This window comes from Hyperoodon ampullatus (genome assembly GCF_949752795.1).
Source record: "Hyperoodon ampullatus genome assembly, chromosome: X".
NCBI lineage: Eukaryota > Metazoa > Chordata > Mammalia > Artiodactyla > Ziphiidae > Hyperoodon > Hyperoodon ampullatus.
Genome location: NC_136913.1, coordinates 59,208,323 through 59,228,602, shown reverse-complemented (window position 1 = coordinate 59,228,602; position 20,280 = coordinate 59,208,323). Strand labels below are relative to the sequence as shown.

The 20,280-nt window shown below is 47.6% G+C and overlaps 1 protein-coding gene across 1 annotated transcript; it reads right to left on the bottom strand.

The window, feature by feature from the left end:
* Positions 1 to 2,902: 2,902 nt before the first annotated feature.
* Positions 2,903 to 3,775, bottom strand: LOC307069674 (OTU domain-containing protein 6A-like; the record flags this gene model as incomplete). The annotated part of the gene is made up of 1 exon (XM_079728027.1): positions 2,903 to 3,775. The coding sequence occupies one exon, from the start codon at positions 3,773 to 3,775 to the stop codon at positions 2,903 to 2,905; it is 873 nt and encodes a 290-aa protein (XP_079584153.1).
* Positions 3,776 to 20,280: the final 16,505 nt, after the last annotated feature.

Genomic DNA, 20,280 nt, shown 5'->3' with positions numbered 1-20,280 from the left:
ATCCTCCTCTCTCAGCTCTCCATCACCAGTAAAGTCCCCTCCCCAACCATGTGACATTTCCCTGCCGGGACCCCTTCACACACACACATGCCCCCAGCTGGGAAGTCTTTCCCAGCCAGACTCCTCCCCACAGCCAGGCTCTCTTCACCCAGGGACCTAACAGCCTCTCCCCCAGTCTAAGTTCATTTCCCTAGGCGGGCCTCCTTCCCAGTAAGGTACCTTTCCTCAACCGGTATACCCCTTCCTCAACCAAACCGCTTCCCTAGCTTATTCCCCCTCCTCAGCCAGACGTTTTCCCCATCCCTAGCCTGTTCCCCCTGCTAGGTCCCTTTCCTCAACCATGTGCCCTCCCTCAGCCAGGACACACGCCTTCCTTCCCAGGCAGGATCCCTGCCCTAGCAGGCCCTCCCCACCTGCTAATCCCCCTCTTCCAGCCAGGTCCATCAACCCACCGATTATCCCATGCCCAGCCTATGTCGGTCTCAGCATTCGAACCTCTCCCGCCACCAGCTTCCTTTCCTTGCCTGTGCCTCCTTCCCAGGCCCCATTCCCCTGCCAGAGCCCCTCCCCAGGCAGGCCACCTTTCCCTGCCAGGATATTTTCTCCCCCCAATCTCCCCCAGCCCAGCCAGTCTCCCATCCTCAGCTTGTGCCACCCTATCAAGTCTGTGCTCCTTTTCCAAGACAGGCCCCTTCCCACATCCAGGACCCTTCCCCAGCCTCACCCTCTTCCCCAGTTTAAGCCTACTTTCCCAGCCAGATCTCTTTCCCTGGTCAGGTGCCATTCCCCAGGACTTTTCCCCTTTAACACTCAAGGATTCCTCTCTCATCCTTTGCCTCCTAACTCAACTAAGCCTCTTTCCCTTGACCAGCCGAGTCCTCCTTCCCTAAGCAGCCCCCACTCCATTATCCCCTTCCTAGCCTGGCCTCCTTCTTCACCCTGTGCCCCAGTCCACACAGGTGTCCTTACCTAGCCGTCTCCCCTTCTTCTGCCTGGTCCCCTTTCCCCTGCCACGGCCCATTCATCCTCCTAGACTGACCCCTTCCCCAGTTTTCACCCTTTTTCCCAGCCAGGCCCCCTTCTATAGATTATGCCTCCCTTCCTGGCCTATTCTTCCTTCCCCAGCCAGCATTCTCATCCCTATAAAAGGCGCTCTTCTCACAATGCGGCCAAATACCTAGTTTTCTCAGGGACTTCCTCTTCTCAGCCAGCTGGCTATCTGAAAATGTATCTGATGCACACATTTACACAGTGAGCTATCTGGCAGGTTTCTATATTTGTATTTTGAAAAGAGATTCCCCCCAACACACACCCTGCCTTCAAAAAAAAAAAAAAAGAAAAAAACAGTGGCACTTCTTTCCCTCCTGCAACTAGCCCTGGACTGGCAAGTTTTTGAAAGTGCAAATACTTTGTCATGCATAGCAATGAGAACATCCTTAACTGGAGCCATTTCATGATGTTTTCACTGAGTGAAACATCAACTCAGGATAGCTTCAACTATTTTGTTCCTCCCTATATCCTTCCCTGGGAGATATTCCACTCCAGACCACCATCAGGACTGCAGGCCCATTCCTCCTTCCAAAAGCCTCATCTGTCACTCTGTCCTCCCCATTCACTCCTGCTCCCTAACCCTCCAGGATTCCTTTGCTGAAGTCGATCCTGGGATACAAACTCTATATGAACTCAGTCAGCTATACAAAAATAGAAAACCAGGTATTTTTTTAAACTGCTTTTATTCTTTAAACAAACTACTGTTTGCCTTTTCCCCTTCGTATGTTTTAGTTTAGAACATTTGGTGGGTACAAAGAATTTTTAAATGAATTTAAGTAATCTCACTGAAATACAGGACCTAAAGGTTAAATTTTTTTTAATTGTTTACTGCAAATCATTTCACTTTTACATTTTTTTGGCAAATTCAAGATATCAAAAAGTCTCAAATATCAGCAAAAGTATATTGCTCATTTTTTTTGTGCTTCATAGCAGTTGCAGATATAACAAAATGAATCAACTACTTTAATACTTTTTAAAATCTCTCTTTAAATACTTTTTATCTCTAAGAATTAAGGAAAACGACTAAGTTCAGATCTTTCACACTCATACCAGTTGTAGATAGAACAAAGTGGACCAAGTGCTTCAACAAAGTTATACCCTTTTACGTCTGAGAATAAAGGAAACTTACTAGTTGATGTCACCCCTCACAGTAAGTTAAACTACCTATCAGTTTGTCTCTTCTTACTTCACATCAATTGCAGATATAATGAAATGAATCAACTACTTGAATAAAGTCATGTCCTTTCTTATATTTAATAAAGGAAATTCAATTGAGATCTTTCACATCTTAGAGCAAGCCTTATCTAGCCTATCAGTTTAGGTAAATCTACTTTCTACATTTAACGCTTACATTTAACTTCTAAAGTTAACAAACATTATTTAGAATTCAGAAAACATCTAAACAACTGTACTTAATTTGCAACCATACAAGGTTTTATGAAAAAACAAAACAAAATACTAGGGCTTCCCTGGTGGCTCAGTGGTTAAGAATCCTGGGGACACGGGTTCGAGCCCCGGTCGGGGAAGACCCCACCCCACATGCCGCGGAGCAAGAAAGGTGGGAACTTGGCAAAGTCACTCCAACAGGGTGGGACGGTGCAGATGTCTTCCTGGTCACCGGCCTCCGGTCCCCCTAACCCCGTGAAAGAAGCAACCCAGGGACGGTCGAGGAGGATAGAAGAGCGAGGGAGGAAGAAGGGGGGGCGGGGGTGGAGAGGGGGGTGAACTCTGAGTAAAATGAATCAACAAAACCCTGAGAAAACCGAAGGAAAAAAGCGGAGCCTGCTGAGGAGACGCGGCGGCGGCAGCTTCGGCTCCAACGGCAGCCGCCACGGCGATGGCGGCAGCGGGCCTACAAGAGACGGCAGGCCGGGCACCTGACGGAGCCGGCGTCGAGCGGCTTCACCGAGTTGTAGTGCTCCCCGCACATGGAGTAGCTCCTGTAGACCAGGGTGAGCGGCTTCTTGGTGTACTCCTCTCCGAAGACGACGGCGGGCGAGTTGGCCTGGATCACCTCGATGGGGGTCTGCAGGACGTGCGACAGGGCCCTCAGCTCGAGCTGGCCTCCACACGACACGCTGGACACGATGTCGTCGCAGTAGCTCAAGAAGTCGTCGCGGCTGCAGGCGTCGCCGGTTTCGGGGTCGCTGCATAAGGGCAGGAAGTCCTCGACATGCTTCCGCATGTACTCGACGGTGCGCCTCCGCAGGCTCTCCACGGTCACGGAGGACACCAGCTGGTCTTGGATGGCGCGGTACATGCAGTGGCCGTCGGCCGGGATATCCTTCACCTCCAGATTCCTGGCCCACAGGATGGCGTCGAGCTTCATTTCCTCGTCATGGCGGAAGCTGGACCGATGCTTCATCTCAGCCTTGGCCATCCTCTCCTGCCTTTCTCTCTCAAGGGCCACCTTTCTTTCGCGCCTTCTCCGTGCCCTCGAGAGGTGAGGAGGCTTGTCCTCGAGATCCAGCTTGCCCAGATCTTCAGTGACTGAATCGACGTTGCTGTTATCAGGGAAACTCTCCTGGAACTTCTGCAGCTCCTGCTGGTGCTTCTGCTCCATCTCGGCCTCGAGGCGGGTCACATCGAGGAGCAACTGCTTTCTTCTCTTCTCGTCGCTCTTGGGGACCGAGCTTTTCATGCCCTGGATGTGGGCCTGCAGCTCTGCCTTCTCGCGCTTGTGGCGTCGTAACATCCGCTGATGCTCACTCTGTGAATCTCCCATGATGTTTAAGGGCAGGCGAGAATCGAAGTTTGGTGGCTGAAGTACCGCTACAGTTCGCGTCAACAGTCTGACCACCCAACTGGCTAGAGCTCCTCAGCCTCCCGTGGCGGCTGTACTCTCTTCCCCTCACCCGCGGTTGCCCTCACTCTATTAACGGCCCTCTCTGCCATTGGCCACTGTCTCTCCACGGCTACGCCTCCTAAACACTCCTGGCACTAGGATTGGCTGTTGGGAGACACTACATATGCCCCCATCAGACCTCGTAGCAAGGGGTGCTTCCGGTTTTAGCGGGGTTCCTGTCCCGGATGTAAAATCCCGCCTTTGTGCATTATGTGCAGCAACTGAGCTTGTGGAGATTTTCGTGGGCTCTGAACTGCGTACTTCACTTCCTAGCCTGAACACAGTGCAGACACTGGTCGTGCTTGAGAATCACATGACAAATACTGTTACACCAGATGAATGTGCTCTGACACCGGACTTCCCATTGCTCCCAGTGTTCAGGAGGCAATGTGGCTCTCTCCAGTTCTTTAGTTGCCTTGTCTGATGAACCCTTAATTTTGTGTATCAGAACAAGATATTTCCTTATGTTCCTGGGAACACAGAATCCTTTCAGTTTAGGCCTCAAATCCACCCTGTCCCATCTCAGTGTGAGAAAGCAACAACCTTAAAGTTCACTACAGCTGAGCAGACTTCGTCTTGTGCCAACAGAATGCACCTACCCTAAACTCCCCTTCTCCTGGGTTCCCAGCTTCCAAAATGGGCTCCCATGAGGCATGACAGTTAGCCTTCATCAAGCCACTTCCTTCTGATTATTTTGAATCTCTAAAAGTTCTAAAAAATAAAATAAAATAAAGTAAAATAAAATCCCTAAGCTCTTTCAAACATGCTCTCATCCTGCCCCACTCTGCTCATCTGTATCTTGAATTCCCAAACAGGAAGGCTCTTGAGACAACCTCCTCCCTGTTACAAATGAGGAAAGTGGACATTGGTCCAAGTTTTTACATATATCAAAACTTCAGTCGTTTTTATTGCTAACTAGGATTCCATGATATGGATGTACTGTAGTTCACTTAACCATTCACCTGTTGAAGGACATCCGGGCTGTTTCCAGTTTGGGGTTGTTACAACCCCTGCTATAAACATCCATATACAGGTTTTTTGTGTGAGCACAAGGCTTCATTTCTCTGGGAAAAAAATGCCCAGGAGTGCAATTTCTGGGTCATATTATAAGTGTATGTTTAGTTTGTGAAGAAGCTATTTTCCAGAGTGGTTGTACCATTGTGCGTTCTCACCAGCAGTGTATGCGGAATCAGGTTTCTCTGCATCCTCACCAGCATTTGGTGGTGTCATAATTTTTTATTTTTAGTCATTCTGATAGATGTGTAGTGGTCTCATTTTACAAATTACTTTGCAGCTTCGTTTTTCTAATGAGTACTTAAAATATGAAGCTACTTTGAGGAAAACACTGAATTAAAAATTTTTTAACTTGCATTATTCATTATAATGATTTTCTCTGTTTCAAGAAAGATTTTAACTTTTAATCAGGCTAGCTCTTGTGTATGGAGGTAGCACTACAATACTGAAATTTTAAAAATTTAACGCTTAGAGCAAGCCTGTTTGGGAAATTTTTATTCACTGGAAAAAAGTCATGGCTAATTGTTTTTTCATTAAAAAGAGAAAAGCATTTGCAATTTTAAATGATGTTTTTCTTAATTAAAAAAGGCCTTTTGTTTGCAGAAAAAAATACTACAAAATGATTTTAATGAGTCTCACAGTATCTAGGAATCTTTACACTGATTGATTTTTATTGAAATACAATATAAAATAAAACTGTAATATATGCTCACTGTCAATAATCTGGAGAAATTAAATTCCATAATTCTCCTGGGAGAAAACCCCTGTTAACATTTTTTTTTTTTTTTTTTGCGGTACACGGGCCTCTCACCGCTGTGGCCTCTCCCGTTGCGGAGCACAGGCTCCGGACGCGCAGGCTCAGCGGCCATGGCTCGCGGGCCCAGCCGCTCCGCGGCATGTGGGATCTTCTCGGACCGGGGCACGAACCCGTGTCCCCTGCATCGGCAGGCAGACTCTCAACCACTGCGCCACCGGGGAAGCCCTCTGTTAACATTTTGTGTTTATTCTTGCCATGCCTATTCTACTCAAATAGAACTGTTAAACAAAGAAACAACAGGCCCAAAATGAAGTCACGTGTGCTATGCCCCACATCAGTAAACCAAGACTTAATACGTAACCAAATTGCAGTTTTAGCCCATCCCATGAAAGTGACTTTAACCAGTCAGTCTGGAATTTCCTGGCCAGCACTAGTGAGGTAGTCTGCCACATAGACCCCTGCCTTCCCCAAAAGGAAGGTGACCTTTGTCTGAAATAACCCCTTATTTTGTTGATGACTTCTTTGTCCCACCCCTTCTCTGCCTTTCAAAACCTTCCATTTTGTACAGTTCCTTGGAGCTGCTCTCTGCTTGCTAGATGGGATGCTGTCCGATTTGTGAATTGCTGAATACAGCCAATTGATCTTCAAATTCACTCAGGTGAATTTTGTTCTTTAACAGAACTCTAAGCGGTGCTCCCTGCCATCCTGTCTGCCTATCGCCCTCCCCACCTTGGCCTCTGGGGACCTCCCTTCTCTCTTCAAAGATCAGTGAGGGAAGTACATCAAGGCTAAAAATTTGACCTGGCTCAAAGTAAAAAATTAAAACAACAAACAACAAAGCAAAACAGAAAGTTCTTAAATTTCAAAGTTTCTGCGGCAATTTCTTTGTGTCACCAAGGTTTAGTGGTTCTGCTTTTAGACAAGGCATTGTAGTGGGCCTCAGGTCTCTGCATCAGTAGAAGCAGAAGAAAGAAACAGAAACTGCTTTGCAAATGATGCAAAACTCAAAATCCATTGTGGGTCCGATTTCAGAAAAAAATTATACTGCTTTTAAAATGTGGAATTAATGATCCCCTCATCTTAGCAATGAAGGAAGGAAGGGCCAGAGAGGGGGAGTGTTGGGCTGATGGTCACACTGCAGAATTCCACGGCTCACTCGTCTGTGTCACTTTTCCCACCGCACTGTGCTGCTGCCACACGCAGCTTTGACATGACTCTTGGCTGAAAGTCAGGCAGAACAGTCCCAACATAGTTTCTGGGGCCATCGGGAGGAATCCCTCATGAAACGGTTGTAAATTCATCTATGAGATTCAAAGAGACCTTGTACATGCCCTCCGACAATGCCCATGTGTGAGCGAGAGACTCTTCATGAGCTCTGCAAGCCTGAAATCGCCTTGTAAAGGTGGAGGGCAGGCCTGGAGAGGAGAAATTCCTGCGGTAGAACACACGTGCATCTGCCCCTAGGGCCTGCCTCCTCCTTGGCCAAAGCAAAGAGCCTGTTCAAGCAAACTCAAGTGGATTTAAAGAAACACACTTATTTTTCCCTGAAAATGTAATGTGTTCAGGCTTCCCTGGTGGTGCACTGGTTAAGAATCCACCTGCCAATGCAGTGGACACAGGTTCAAGCCCTGGTCCAGGAAGATCCCACATGCCACGGAGCAACTAAGCCCATGTGCCACAACTACTGAAGCTCGCGCGCCTAGAGCCCGTGCTCCACAACAAGAGAAGCCACCGCAATGAGAAGCCCGCACACTGCAACAAAGAGTAGCCCCCGCTCAGGGCAATTAGAGAAAGCCTCGTGCAGCAACAAAGACCCTACAAAGCCAAAAACAAATAAAAGAAAGTAAAAATCTCATAATCTCACAATTCAGACTTCACAATTCACTGCTGACATTTGGCTTGTAGCTTTTTAGTGTTTCATTTATATATGTATGTATGTATATCTGTATGTATATTACTGTATAAATGTATATGTATACATATGTATACATAATATGATTCTTATTATAGTAAAATAAATACAATTTACCATTTTAACCAAAAGATGTGGAATTTAGACTTTACTGTCTCTGAGGATTATTTGCTTTCCTTGAAAGCAGTGGGATGTGTGTATGACAAAGAGACAGGCTGTGAACTGTGGTCAAATAGTTACCTACTAGAGAACTACAGGAGGAAGGATGTAGAGCCCTCCCTGCATTGTCCTGCTGAAGCTCCTGTCTTATTATTATCAACTGAAAAAATCTGAGCTTGGTGACTACTGATGGGTGACACACTCTTGTCTTGCTACTGCTTTTTTTAATTTATTTATTTGGCTGTGCCATGTGGCTTGTGGGATCTTAGTTCCCTGACGAGGGATTGAACTCGACCCTTGGCAGTGAAAGCGTGGAGTCCTGACCACTGGACCACCCAGGAAATCCCGTACTGCTTTTATTCCTAAAATTTGATTATATACTTAAAATTTTAAACTCTATTTATATTTTGAATAATCAGTGCATTCACACCCTATTCTCAGCTGCTGATTTGGACTCCTTGAGTTTCTTGTGTATCCTTTCTAAGACAGTCTGTACTCACTCACATGCTCCTTTCAGTTTGGCTCAGAGGTACAAAAAGCTTTAGTGTACAAAGGTTGTATACGTGAAACTGGGGACACTCTACTTGATTGGTAATTGAAGGGATTTTTAAGGGCCTATCTCAGTGGACCTTTTCCTGAGTTACTCCAGCCACAAACCAGGGAATCACCCCTGATCCTGTCTTTGTCTTTACCCTCCTCATAAAACAAATGTTAATTCTACTCCCAGTGTCCATCACTTTGGTCCCCTGTTCTCTCCCTGCTGCCACAGCCCCAGGCCAGGTCAGCCTCGTCTGTCATGGATGAAAAGACAGCCTCTCAAATCAGCTTCTTGCCTCCAATCTCTCTCCTTGCAATCCATTCTTTCCCCTAAGATTCCTTATGTCTAAAGCATAGCTCTGATGTCTCATTCCTTCTGAAAAACAAACTTTTAACGGATTCTATTGCCTCTAGAGTACAGAAGACTTTTTTCCACAAAGGATGGAGCAAGTGGCAGAAATAGTCTCTCTTCTCCGATGTGGCTGGTCACTGAATCTGGGCCCTACGGGAAGGCAGCTCATGATCACAAACTCATGACTGGGATCAGAACCCGGTTACTCCCAGGACCCCTCAGGGATGCTTGCATTCCTGGGAATGGACAAACACTCATTCACATCAGACTGCCACAGGCCCCCGAGTTCTCACTTACTCCTTAGAGAGCCCACTCCCCAGGGGCTAGAATACCCCGAGTAGCCCGTTCTTGGTTTCAAGGTAGCTGAGAAGCCCAGATAAAGCGGCTTCGTGGACATGGGAAAACACCGCTGCCGCTGCCCATTTCCTTCCGCTTTTGTTTCAAACAAAATTCTGACGTGATTTTCCAAGAACTTTGAACTCACCTCCAATTCCAGGAAAGCCTTATTATTAGCCTCTTCCTAGGAGGTGACTCAATTTGGTGATGAACCTTGGTGGATTCACCTCGGCCACCCTGGTCACTGCACTCCCTCCCCTGCCAGCTCCCACAGATGCAAGATGGCAGGGGCTCCGGATTTTGTTTCTCACAGGTTCAAAGGAGCAACAGAGCGCGTGTGCTCATGGGCTTCACTCTGATTGGGCGGGCCCAAGCCATAGATTCACCTTGAGCCAATCACTGTGGCCCGGAAGAATCGGTGCTTTGATTGGCAGACCTGAAAGGGGAGGGTCCTGGAGGTGAACCGCTGTCACCCCAAGAGGGTGACAGGGGTTCGCACCCCCAAAAAGGAGATTGGAGGCTTTTGTGGTAATGGAGGGAAACAGACGCTGGAGATGCGAACAACCCTTCTTTTTTTTTTTTTTTTTTTTTTTTTTTGTGGTACGCGGGCCTCTCACTGCCGTGGCCCCTCCCATTGCGGAGCACAGGCTCCGGACGCGCAGGCCCAGCGGCCATGGCCCACAGGCCCAGCCGCTCCGCGGCATGTGGGATCCTCCCAGACCGGGGCACGAACCCGTGTCCCCTGCATCGGCAGGCAGACTCTCGATTCAGGATCGCCCATTCCCCGCGCCTCCCCCACCCTTGCTTTCCGTGGGCCTGTCCGCCTCTGGCCTTGAGTCACTTCCCCCGCCATGCCCCACCCCGCCCAGGCGGCCTCCCCTCCCAGGCCCCCGTGGCTCAGCTTCCCTGGCCCCGCGCCCTCACCCCTCTTCCCGCGAACACGCGGGAGCATCCTTCCCCGCCCCCATCTCCTGACTGAGGGGGTGCCTGTGCTTTTGCACACCCTGGGGAAAGTCCCCGGGTCACGCGGTTGTGTGTGGGGAGCCTGACGCTCAGGCTCGTCTCCACGCTTCCGCCTACAGAGTCGCGACTAGCGACCGTGGCAAAGCCACCCGGAGCGCGGGCCGACCCCCCGCCCGGCCACTTGAGCGGGCGGGCGGGCGCGCACCCAGGCAGACTCTCAACCACTGCGCCACCAGGGAAGCCCGAACAACCCTTCTTTACTCGTGTCTCGCCCACTGCCACCTCTGGTGTTTGCCTCCTGGGGTCCTCACAGCCTGGGACGCTCTTCCCTTGAGGGCTTCCCCCCTAAATCTGAGATGAACTTTCCGAGCTTCCCGTTCCCTCTTCCTCCCTACTCCAAGCTGGCCCAGAGCATTCCCACTTCACTTCCTCATCTTCTTAACTGGACCACAGCACTTAAGGGTGGGCCTTGGGTTGGCAGTCACTTGGATTTGTGTGCTTCTCATCTCCGAGGCCGTGAGGCTGCCATGGAGAGCACAAACTCAGTCTTAATTATTTTGGGGCCCCTACCCTGGCCTTCCTGGGCCCCTGCCCAGCCAGCAGTGCCTGCTAGTAGAGATACTCAGTGTATTTGGTTGAACTGATTAGGATACTTAAACTGTTTTCAAGCCCCCTCAGATATGTCAGAAGCACTATTTACACACTTGAGAATGTATTCCAGTGTTTCTAGGCTATTCATTAGAACAGGTCCCTTGGGCAACTCTGCAAGCCCGCTCAACCGGTAGTTTTGCACTTCGGAACAAGGGCTGGAGTCAACATTGCAGTTGTGGTGTCTCCACCTTAGGCTATTCCTGCAGCTCCACAATACTCTTCTGTTTCCAAACTCAAGACTCATCAGGGCCATCCCTGGGGGAGGGATGAACATTTCTGTGGTTCTAGAAAGAGGACTCAACTGAGTAAAAGAGGCCTGGCAAATCTCCTTTAGTGCTCCCCCAGCTCCCAGCCCAGGCCTTCCCCATGCCCAGGGGCTTCTGTGGTTCTCTTCTGCCTCACTCCCCACCTCTAAGTAAAAGAAACCTCTTTTGTTTTCAAATTTCTTCTAAATCCCCATTAGACGCTTGAATGGCCTGAAAACCTCTGAGGTGGTGGCTATCCAGCCTGGGCTTACACATCTCCAATAACAGAGAACTCGCCACCTTGTGAGATGGTTTTTCATATCTTTGAATAGCTCTGATTATCAAAACATTTCTTTCTTACGCCAAACCAAGACTGCTTCCCTATTGTTTCTGCCATGTAGTGTTGTGGGGTCATACACAATGTTCAGAGACAGGTCCTAGATTTCTGTGTGTGTGTGTGTGTGTGTGTGTGTGTGTGTGTGTGCGTGTGAAGGAGAGGGACAGAGACAGAGACAGAGAGATAGAGAGACAGAGAAACCAAAACAGGCACAGAGGGAGCTGGAAGGGCCTACAGAGATCATCTAGGTCAATGGTTAACAAAGTGTTTTGGCAAGATTAATTCAGGAGCAGTAAACATATTTAAGGGGCACATTTTTCCTATTCAAAGTCAAGTTGGGACTTGATGGCTGAGTAAATGAGCATATGCATAATCCCCCTAGGAGATACCCACCGAAATAAAACAGAATCAAAATGAGATAAGAAGATGTCTTCTTTTTCCAAGTAGGAACAGGCCACAGACGCAGAGCACAACCTTGGTATCTCGACATGCAAAATAATTTAAACCAAAGTAAAAATGAAGACGCCAGGAAAAAAAGGCACAAGCTACCTGGCTCCTCCCTCGCCCTCCGCGACCCCATGACAAAAGGCCAGTTCACTATTTCTCTTTCCTTTGTTTTCTGTCTGTTGCTCCAAGGGCTAGGTTTTCTCTTTCCTTTATTCTTTTTTTTTTAATCTTCTAAATGGGAGCATAGGCAATTCGCTTTTAGTTCTACTGGTGGTTATTTTTATGACGGTAAGCCCCACGCTTAAGCCTACAATTCTCAATTTTTCAACTTCAAAACTGAAATGGTATCTTTGATTCACCCTCTGAGAGATAAGAAAAATTTCACATTTACTCTTTACCTCCTGACTTTGTTGTCTAATTTTTGTCCCTATCTATTTTAGATAAATTATGGTTGTTTTACACAGCATAGCTTTTCTTCCGAGGACTCTACCTGACTGGCAAAGAGTCTCACTTCAAAAAAAGGCCCAGGCGCAGTTTCACAAGTGAATGGACTATTTCCAACTTTCAAGGAGCAGATAATTCCTATGATATTTAAATTATCCCAGAGGAAGAGGAAGAAAGGAAATAGTGTTTTGAAATCATTTTTTCTAGTTTTTAGATGATACATAGATACAACTTTCTACTTAAAAATTCAATGATATAATGGATAAACAAAATGTGGTATATACACACGACGGACTATTATTCAGCTTTAAAAAGGAAATTCTGACACCTGCTACAACGTGGATGAAGCTTGAAGACATTATGCTATGTGAAATAAGCCAGTCACAAAAGGACAAATATTGTATGATTCCACTTATATGAGGTACATAGGGTAGTCAAATTGAGAGACAGAGAGTAGAATGTTGGTTGCCAGGGGCTGGCAGGAGAGAGAATGAGGTGACATATAGCCTTGCAATAAAAAAATCCAACTCTATCGAAGGACATAGTTTAAAAGGAAAAAGCTCAACACCTTCCTCCTCCCACCCACCCATTTCTTTCCCTCTCCCTAGAGGAAACAATTCATATGGATGATGCAAAATTTACTCAGCTAGTCCTCACTGAGGATATTTAGGTTGTATCTAGAGTTTTACTTGCACAAACAACACTCTAATGAATAGCCTTGAAATATACTGCCGTATAATACGTATACCTGTAGTATAGATCCCTGGATATAGACTGCCAGTTCAAAAGCTATGTGCGTTTTATTTAGTGAGTTAGTTAGGCTTAGATTTATTTATTAACTCATATAGTTCAAAATATCAGCCGTTTAAGAGATTACACAGTGCAAAGCTCCGTCCCATCCTTTTCCCCCAGCAACTTGGTTCCCCTCCTCAAAAGCAACCCATAGTATCATTTAAAATATATTCTTTAGTCATGTACAAGGGAAACAGTATGTTTGAGAATGCCTGTTTCTGCATTCTCCCATCAACACAGCATATTATCAAACTTGACTTCTTTGCTAATCTGACTGATGAAAAATGGTATCTCATTCAATGTGTATTTATTTAATTTGTAATATTATGAGTAAAACCGATGGTTACTAAAGCTGGGAGACCATGCCAGCCTCCCTCTGCAGCCTCTTTCCCACAGCTCCCTCACCTGTCACCTCTATCCTCCAGCTCCACTGAACACGGACACACCATGTTCTTTTTTTTTTTTTTAAATGTGGACCATTTTTTTTTAAAGTCTTTATTGAATTTGTTACAACACTGCTTCCGTTTTGTGTTTTGGTTTGTTGGCCTCAAGGCACGTGGGATCCCAGCTTCCCGACCAGGGATCGAACCCTCAGCCTCTGCATTGGAAGGCAAAGTCCCAACCTCTGGGCCACCAGGGAAGTCCCGACACCCTGTTCTTTCACTCCTGCCTTTGCTGTGGCTGTGTTCTCTGCAAACTCCTCCTAAGCCTCCTGCCACCCCAGGTCTGATGAAGTGTCCTTCCTCTGTGCTTCCTTTCATCACAGCACTGGTCATGCTGCCTTCTGTTTATTTCTGTCTATTTTCCGATCTGCCATCTCTACTAGATGGTGAGCGCTGGGACTGGATCTTTATCTCTCTACCTCTATTGTTTATCACCATTCTCTTCAGTAAATATGGAGTGAATGGATGAATGGACAGCTGGCAGTTTCACATGGAGGTCACTGGTATGCAGTTATTCTGTGGGACTGGCTGAAACGAGATTTACCCTCTCATAAGAATGTCATATATGTGGAAGGTGGCACTTGAAATCAGTGGTGAAATGGTGGATTATTCAGTAAGTGGTGTTCGGCTAACTGGTTAATTACCATAATTGGAGAAAATCAGTTTATGTCCTTGTCTTCCACCCAAGTAATCTCCAGGTGGATATGTTAAATAGTGTTAAATATAAAGAGAAAGCATAAAAAACTTGAAAGTATATACGAATATTGATGCAACCTCGGGATGGGGAAGCCCTTTCTAAGCAAGATACCAAGACAGAAACCATAAAGAAAAACATCGATAGATAGACTCCATTACAATTTTAACCTTGAGCACACGCAAAAAGTCAGAAACAACACTGAGAGCCTAATAATGTATGGGAAAAACTAGTTTTAAAAAATATCCGAATGAAAAGTGGAAGGACCTATTACAAATCCGTAAGAAGAAGACAAACTTACCCATAAAAAATTAAGCAAATGTCAGGAACAGGCAATAAATTAAGAATTATTTGTTCCAGCATGAATGAAATAGACATGCTAACAAATACTTAGAGGAATATTCTACCTTACTAGTAATCAACAAAGGGTCAACTAATACAGCATTTTTCACCTAACAAATGAGCAAAGATGATAATTTTCAGTGTTTGCAACTATATGGGAAAATAACACTCTCACACCCTGAGAGTGTACATTGGCTCACTCTTTCTGGAGGGCAATTTACCAGTATGCATTAAAAGCCTCTCCTTTGGACCTAGATCACTTCTAGAAATCTTATCAAAGGGGAATAATCAGAAATATAGACAAAGACTCAGCTACAAGGATATTACAGTCGCATATTTGTAGCAGTGAGAAATTGAAAGCAATCTAAATGTCCAGCAATAGAATAGGACAAATAAATTGTGGCACATTCACAGGCTAGAATGCAGGCATTAAAATCATCGTATTGAAGACTAAGGAGAGAAGGAAATGCTTATAATGTATTGTTAAGTTAAAAAAAAAAAGTAGTTCAAATAGAATGATACCAGTTTGGTTTTTTTAAAATACGCATGTCTATGTGTGTGTGTAGAAAAAGGGTGGAAGGAAGGAAGATACTGACTGGCCTGAGGAGTCCCCACACACAGGCCCCCCGTCCCCAAGAGGACACTCTGCTAAGCCCCAGTGGGATTTGCTTTCACGCTGCAGACCAAGAAGTTTTGGCTTCCACTGTAGGACCTGTGGGAAGAGGCCAAGTGGCTCCAAAATTACTGTAGACAGAATGAAGGGGTGGTTGCTGCCACAGCTGATAGTGTTATAGTCTTAGGCCCCTAGGTAATGATACATTTATTGCACATTTTATACATATTTTCATTTAATGTACCTAACATCCCAAGAGATACCTCTAAGACGGGCATTAACTGTCCCATGTTACTGATGAGGAAACTGAAGCCCAGAAAGATTAGATGACTTAATCCAAGTCACAAAGCTAGGAAGTGGGTATATGAGCGGGGCTTCAAATCCAGATAGGTGTCCTTGTCTTTGGCTGCTAAGGCAAAAGTGCATGATCATGAGGAGTAAATGAAGAATGGTAAGTAAATGAATGAAAGTTGCTTCTGGAATTGAACCCCTTTGGGAACAGTACCCCATGGCTTTTGCACACACAATTGCCCAGAACAGTCAACTGTCCTCAGTGACTGTGGTCACTGTTACAAAATGGAACAGACTGCAAATCCCTCATGTCCTGCCAGATCCCACAGCGAAGGCCCCTTCTTGGCTTGTGCTCTGGGCCTGGTTGGAATCTGGCCTGGGTTTACTCTTCCCCATCCTTCCAGCTGAAGGCAAACCCAGTGGAGGAAGTTGGGACAGGCCCAGTGAGATCTTAAGGGTTCCCTAGACAGAATAGTGATTTCTCTTGTATTTAGGGAGAAAGAAGCCTGTAAAATGGGACTCTGCTGGTTTGTTTGCTGCCTTCTGCTGGGCAGAATTCCGTGGGCAGCACCAGGCCCTCCCCCCACTCCCAGCAAGGCCCACATTATCCAGGCAGTGCCCTCTTCACCAACCTATGCCCTCTTCCGCGGCCATGCCCCCTTCCTTGGCCAGTGCACCCTGCCTTCACAACAGTGGCCCCTCTGCATCCAGCGCCTCCCAACTTTATGTGCAGATAACTTCCCTAGCGAGTGCCTCCTCCCCTAGCCAGGTGCCACTCCCTAGCCCTTCCCCATGCAAAAGCCAGGAATCCCTTTTTCACCTTATACCAATTCATACCCTATACCAAGCAGGCCCCTGGTCCTTGTCACCAGCCTATTCCCTCTTCCTCACTTCCCTAACCCTGCTCCTCAGTCTATACCCCCTTGGAACCAGGCCCCCTTCCCCAGGTAGTCCCATTTCCCCACATTATGCACCCTGCCCCAGCAGATAAGCCCATCCCCCATCAGAAGCCCTTAACCTGCCTGTGCTTCCAAGCCAGCCAGGCCCTCTTCTCAGCCGGGCTCTCTTTGTCCGTTTAGACCTGCCTCCCCAGCTACCTATGCCCCCTTCCGTGGCCAAGGCTACTTCCCCAGCCTGGTTCCCTTCCCCTCCTAGGCAGGCTTCCCCTATACCCACCTAGACCCTCACCCCAGCGGAGTCACGTTCCCAGCCAGTCTCCTCTTTTGCAGTAACCCTACCCAGGCCCCTGCCTCGGCCCCTGCCCCAGCTTCTTACCCACCCACCCCCGCCAGCCCGTGCCCAGGCTCCCTGACCCAACTTGCTTTTCCTTCCCCAGCCTATGTCCCCTTGCCCGGCCAGGCCCCTTTCCCCAGCCAGAGCCTCTTCCTCAGCCTATGCCTCCTTCTTTGGATTGGCCCCCTTTCTAAACCAGCCATCTTACCAGCCTGTGTCCCTCTCTCCAGCCTCTAGCCACTTGCCTGGAAGTTTTCCCACCCTGGGCCACAGCCCAGCCTCTTTACCGTCCTATGCTGCCAGCCTCCCCTCCCCAGGCAGGCCTCAACCCCAGCCTGTGTTATTCCCCATGCAGGACCCTTCTGCTCGCAGGCCCCTCAACCAGCCAGGGCCTGTTCCCCGACCTGAGACCCTGTTGACAGCCTCCTTAGCCAGGCTACCCTTCCCCAGGCAAAGCCCCTTTTCAACCCTTTGTCCCCTTGCCCTCACGGGACCCCTTCTCCAGAAAGGGCCTCCTTCTCATAGCCAGGTGCTTGTGCCCAGCCTTTTCCCTTTTCAGCTGGACCACTTTTCCAAGGAGTTCCCCCTTCACTGGCCTTTCATAGCCAGTGCCAAGTCGCATGATGTTGGACCACCTCAAGCTCCACTCCTACGCCACCTCCATCTGCAAGGCCGTCTTGACATCCATGGGCAATGAAAATATGCGCACCCCAGACATCGGGGGCCAGGGCACCACGTCAGAAGCCATCCACGACATCATCCGCCACATCCGCGTTATCTACGGGCGGGCCGTGGAGGCCTAGGCCGTCCCCGGGACTGTCTCAGCCCACCCTTTACATCCGCTTCGCACCCCCAGCACACTAATTGGCTCGGTGGGTGGACCCAGAACAAACACTCTTCTTCCACCCCCAGAAAAAAAAAAAAAGACCTCCTTCCCTGGCCAAGCATCCTCCTCTCTCAGCTCTCCAACACCAGTAAAGTCCCCTCCCCAACCATGTGACATTTCCCTGCCTGGACCCCTTCACACACACATGCCTCCAGCTGGGAAGTCTTTCCCAGCCAGACTCCTCCCCACAGCCAGGCTCTCTTCACCCAGGGACCTAACAGCCTCTCCCCCAGTCTAAGCTCATTTTCCTAGGCGGGCTTCCTTCCCAGTAAGGTACCTTTCCTCAACCGGTATACCCCTTCCTCAACCAAACCCCTTCCCTAGCTTATTACCCCTCCTCAGCCAGACCTTCTCCCCATCCCTAGCCTGTGCCCCCAGCTAGGTCCCTTTCCTCAACCATGTGCCCTCCCTCAGCCAGGACACACGCCTTCCTTCCCAGGCAGGATCCCTGCCCTAGCAGGTCGTCTCCACCTGCTAGTCCCCCTCTTCCAGCCAGGTCCATCAACCCACCGATTATCCCATGCCCAGCCTATGTCGGTCTCAGCATTCGAACCTCTCACGCCACCAGCTTCCTTTCCAGGCCCCATTCCCCTGCCAGAGCCCCTCCCCAGGCAGGCCACCTTTCCCTGCCAGGATATTTTCTCCCCCCAATCTCCCCCAGCCCAGCCAGTCTCCCATCCTCAGCTTGTGCCACCCTATCAAGTCTGTGCTCCTTTTCCAAGACAGGCCCCTTCCCACATCCAGGCCCCTTCCCCAGCCTCACCCTCTTCCCCAGCTTAAGCCTACTTTCCCAGCCAGATCTCTTTCCCTGGTCAGGTGCCATTCCCCAGGGCTTTTACCCTTTAACACTCAAGGATTCCTCTCTCATCCTTTGCCTCCTAACTCAACTAAGCCTCTTTCCCTTGACCAGCCGAGTCCTCCTTCCCTAAGCAGCCCCCACTCCATTATCCCCTTCCTAGCCTGGCCTCCTTCTTCACCCTGTGCCCCAGTCCACACAGGTGTCCTCACCTAGCCGTCTCCCCTTCTTCTGCCTCGTCCCCTTTCCCCTGCCACGGCCCATTCATCCTCCTAGACTGACCCCTTCCCCAGTTTTCACCCTTTTTCCCAGCCAGGCCCCCTTCTATAGATTATGCCTCCCTTCCTGGCCTATCCTTCCATCCCCAGCCAGCATTCTCATCCCTATAAAAGGCGCTCTTCTCACAATGCGGCCAAATACCTAGTTTTCTCAGGGACTTCTTCTTCTCAGCCAGCTGGCTATCTGAAAATGTATCTGATGCACACATTTACACAGTGAACTATCTGGCAGGATTTCTATATTTGTATTTTGAAAAGAGATTCCCCCCAACACACACCCTGCCTTCAAAAAAAAAAAAAAGAAAAAAACAGTGGCACTTCTTTCCCTCCTGCAACTAGCCCTGGACTGGCAAGTTTCTGAAAGTGCAAATACTTTGTCATGCATAGCAATGAGAACATCCTTAAGTGGAGCCATTTCATGATGTTTTCACTGAGTGAAACATCAACTCAGGATAGCTTCAACTATTTTGTTCCTCCCTATATCCTTCCCTGGGAGATATTCCACTCCAGACCACCATCAGGACTGCAGGCCCATTCCTCCTTCCAAAAGCCTCATCTGTCACTCTGTCCTCCCCCTTCACTCCTGCTCCCTAACCCTCCAGGATTCCTTTGCTGAAGTCGATCCTGGGATACAAACTCTATATGAACTCAGTCAGCTATACAAAAATAGAAAACCAGGTATTTTTTTAAACTGCTTTTATTCTTTAAACAAACTACTGTTTGCCTTTTCCCCTTCGTATGTTATAGTTTAGAACATTTGGTGTGTACAAAGAATTTTAAAATGAATTTAAGTAATCTCACTGAAATACAGGACCTAAAGGTTAAATTTTTTTTAATTGTTTACTGCAAATCATTTCACTTTTACTTTTTTTTGGCAAATTCAAGATATCAACAAGTCTCAAATATCAACAAAAGTATATTCCTCATTTTTTGTGCTTCATAGCAGTTGCAGATATAACAAAATGAATCAACTACTTTAATACTTTTTAAAATCTCTCTTTAAATACTTTTTATCTCTAAGAATTAAGGAAAACGACTAAGTTCAGATCTTTCACACTCATACCAGTTGTAGATAGAACAAAGTGGACCGAGTGCTTCAACAAAGTTATACCCTTTTATGTCTGAGAATAAAGGAAACTTGCTAGTTGATGTCACCCCTCACAGTAAGTTAAACTACCTATCAGTTTGTCTCTTCTTACTTCACATCAATTGCAGATATAATGAAATGAATCAACTACTTGAATAAAGTCATGTCCTTTCTTATATTTAATAAAGGAAATTCAATTGAGATCTTTCACATCTTAGAGCAAGCCTTATCTAGCCTATCAGTTTAGGTAAATCTACTTTCTACATTTAACGCTTACATTTAACTTCTAAAGATAACAAACATTATTTAGAATTCAGAAAACATCTAAACAACTGTACTTAATTTGCAACCATACAAGGTTTTATGAAAAAACAAAACAAAATACTAGGGCTTCCCTGGTGGCTCAGTGGTTAAGAATCCTGGGGACACGGGTTCGAGCCCCGGTCGGGGAAGACCCCACCCCACATGCCGCGGAGCAAGAAAGGTGGGAACTTGGCAAAGTCACTCCAACAGGGTGGGACGGTGCAGATGTCTTCCTGGTCACCGGCCTCCGGTCCCCCTAACCCCGTGAAAGAAGCAACCCAGGGACGGTCGAGGATAGAAGAGCGAGGGAGGAAGAAGGGGGGGCGGGGGTGGAGAGAGGGGGTGAACTCTGAGTAAAATGAATCAACAAAACCCTGAGAAAACCGAAGGAAAAAAGCGGAGCCTGCTGAGGAGACGCGGCGGCGGCAGCTTCGGCTCCAACGGCAGCCGCCACGGCGATGGCGGCAGCGGGC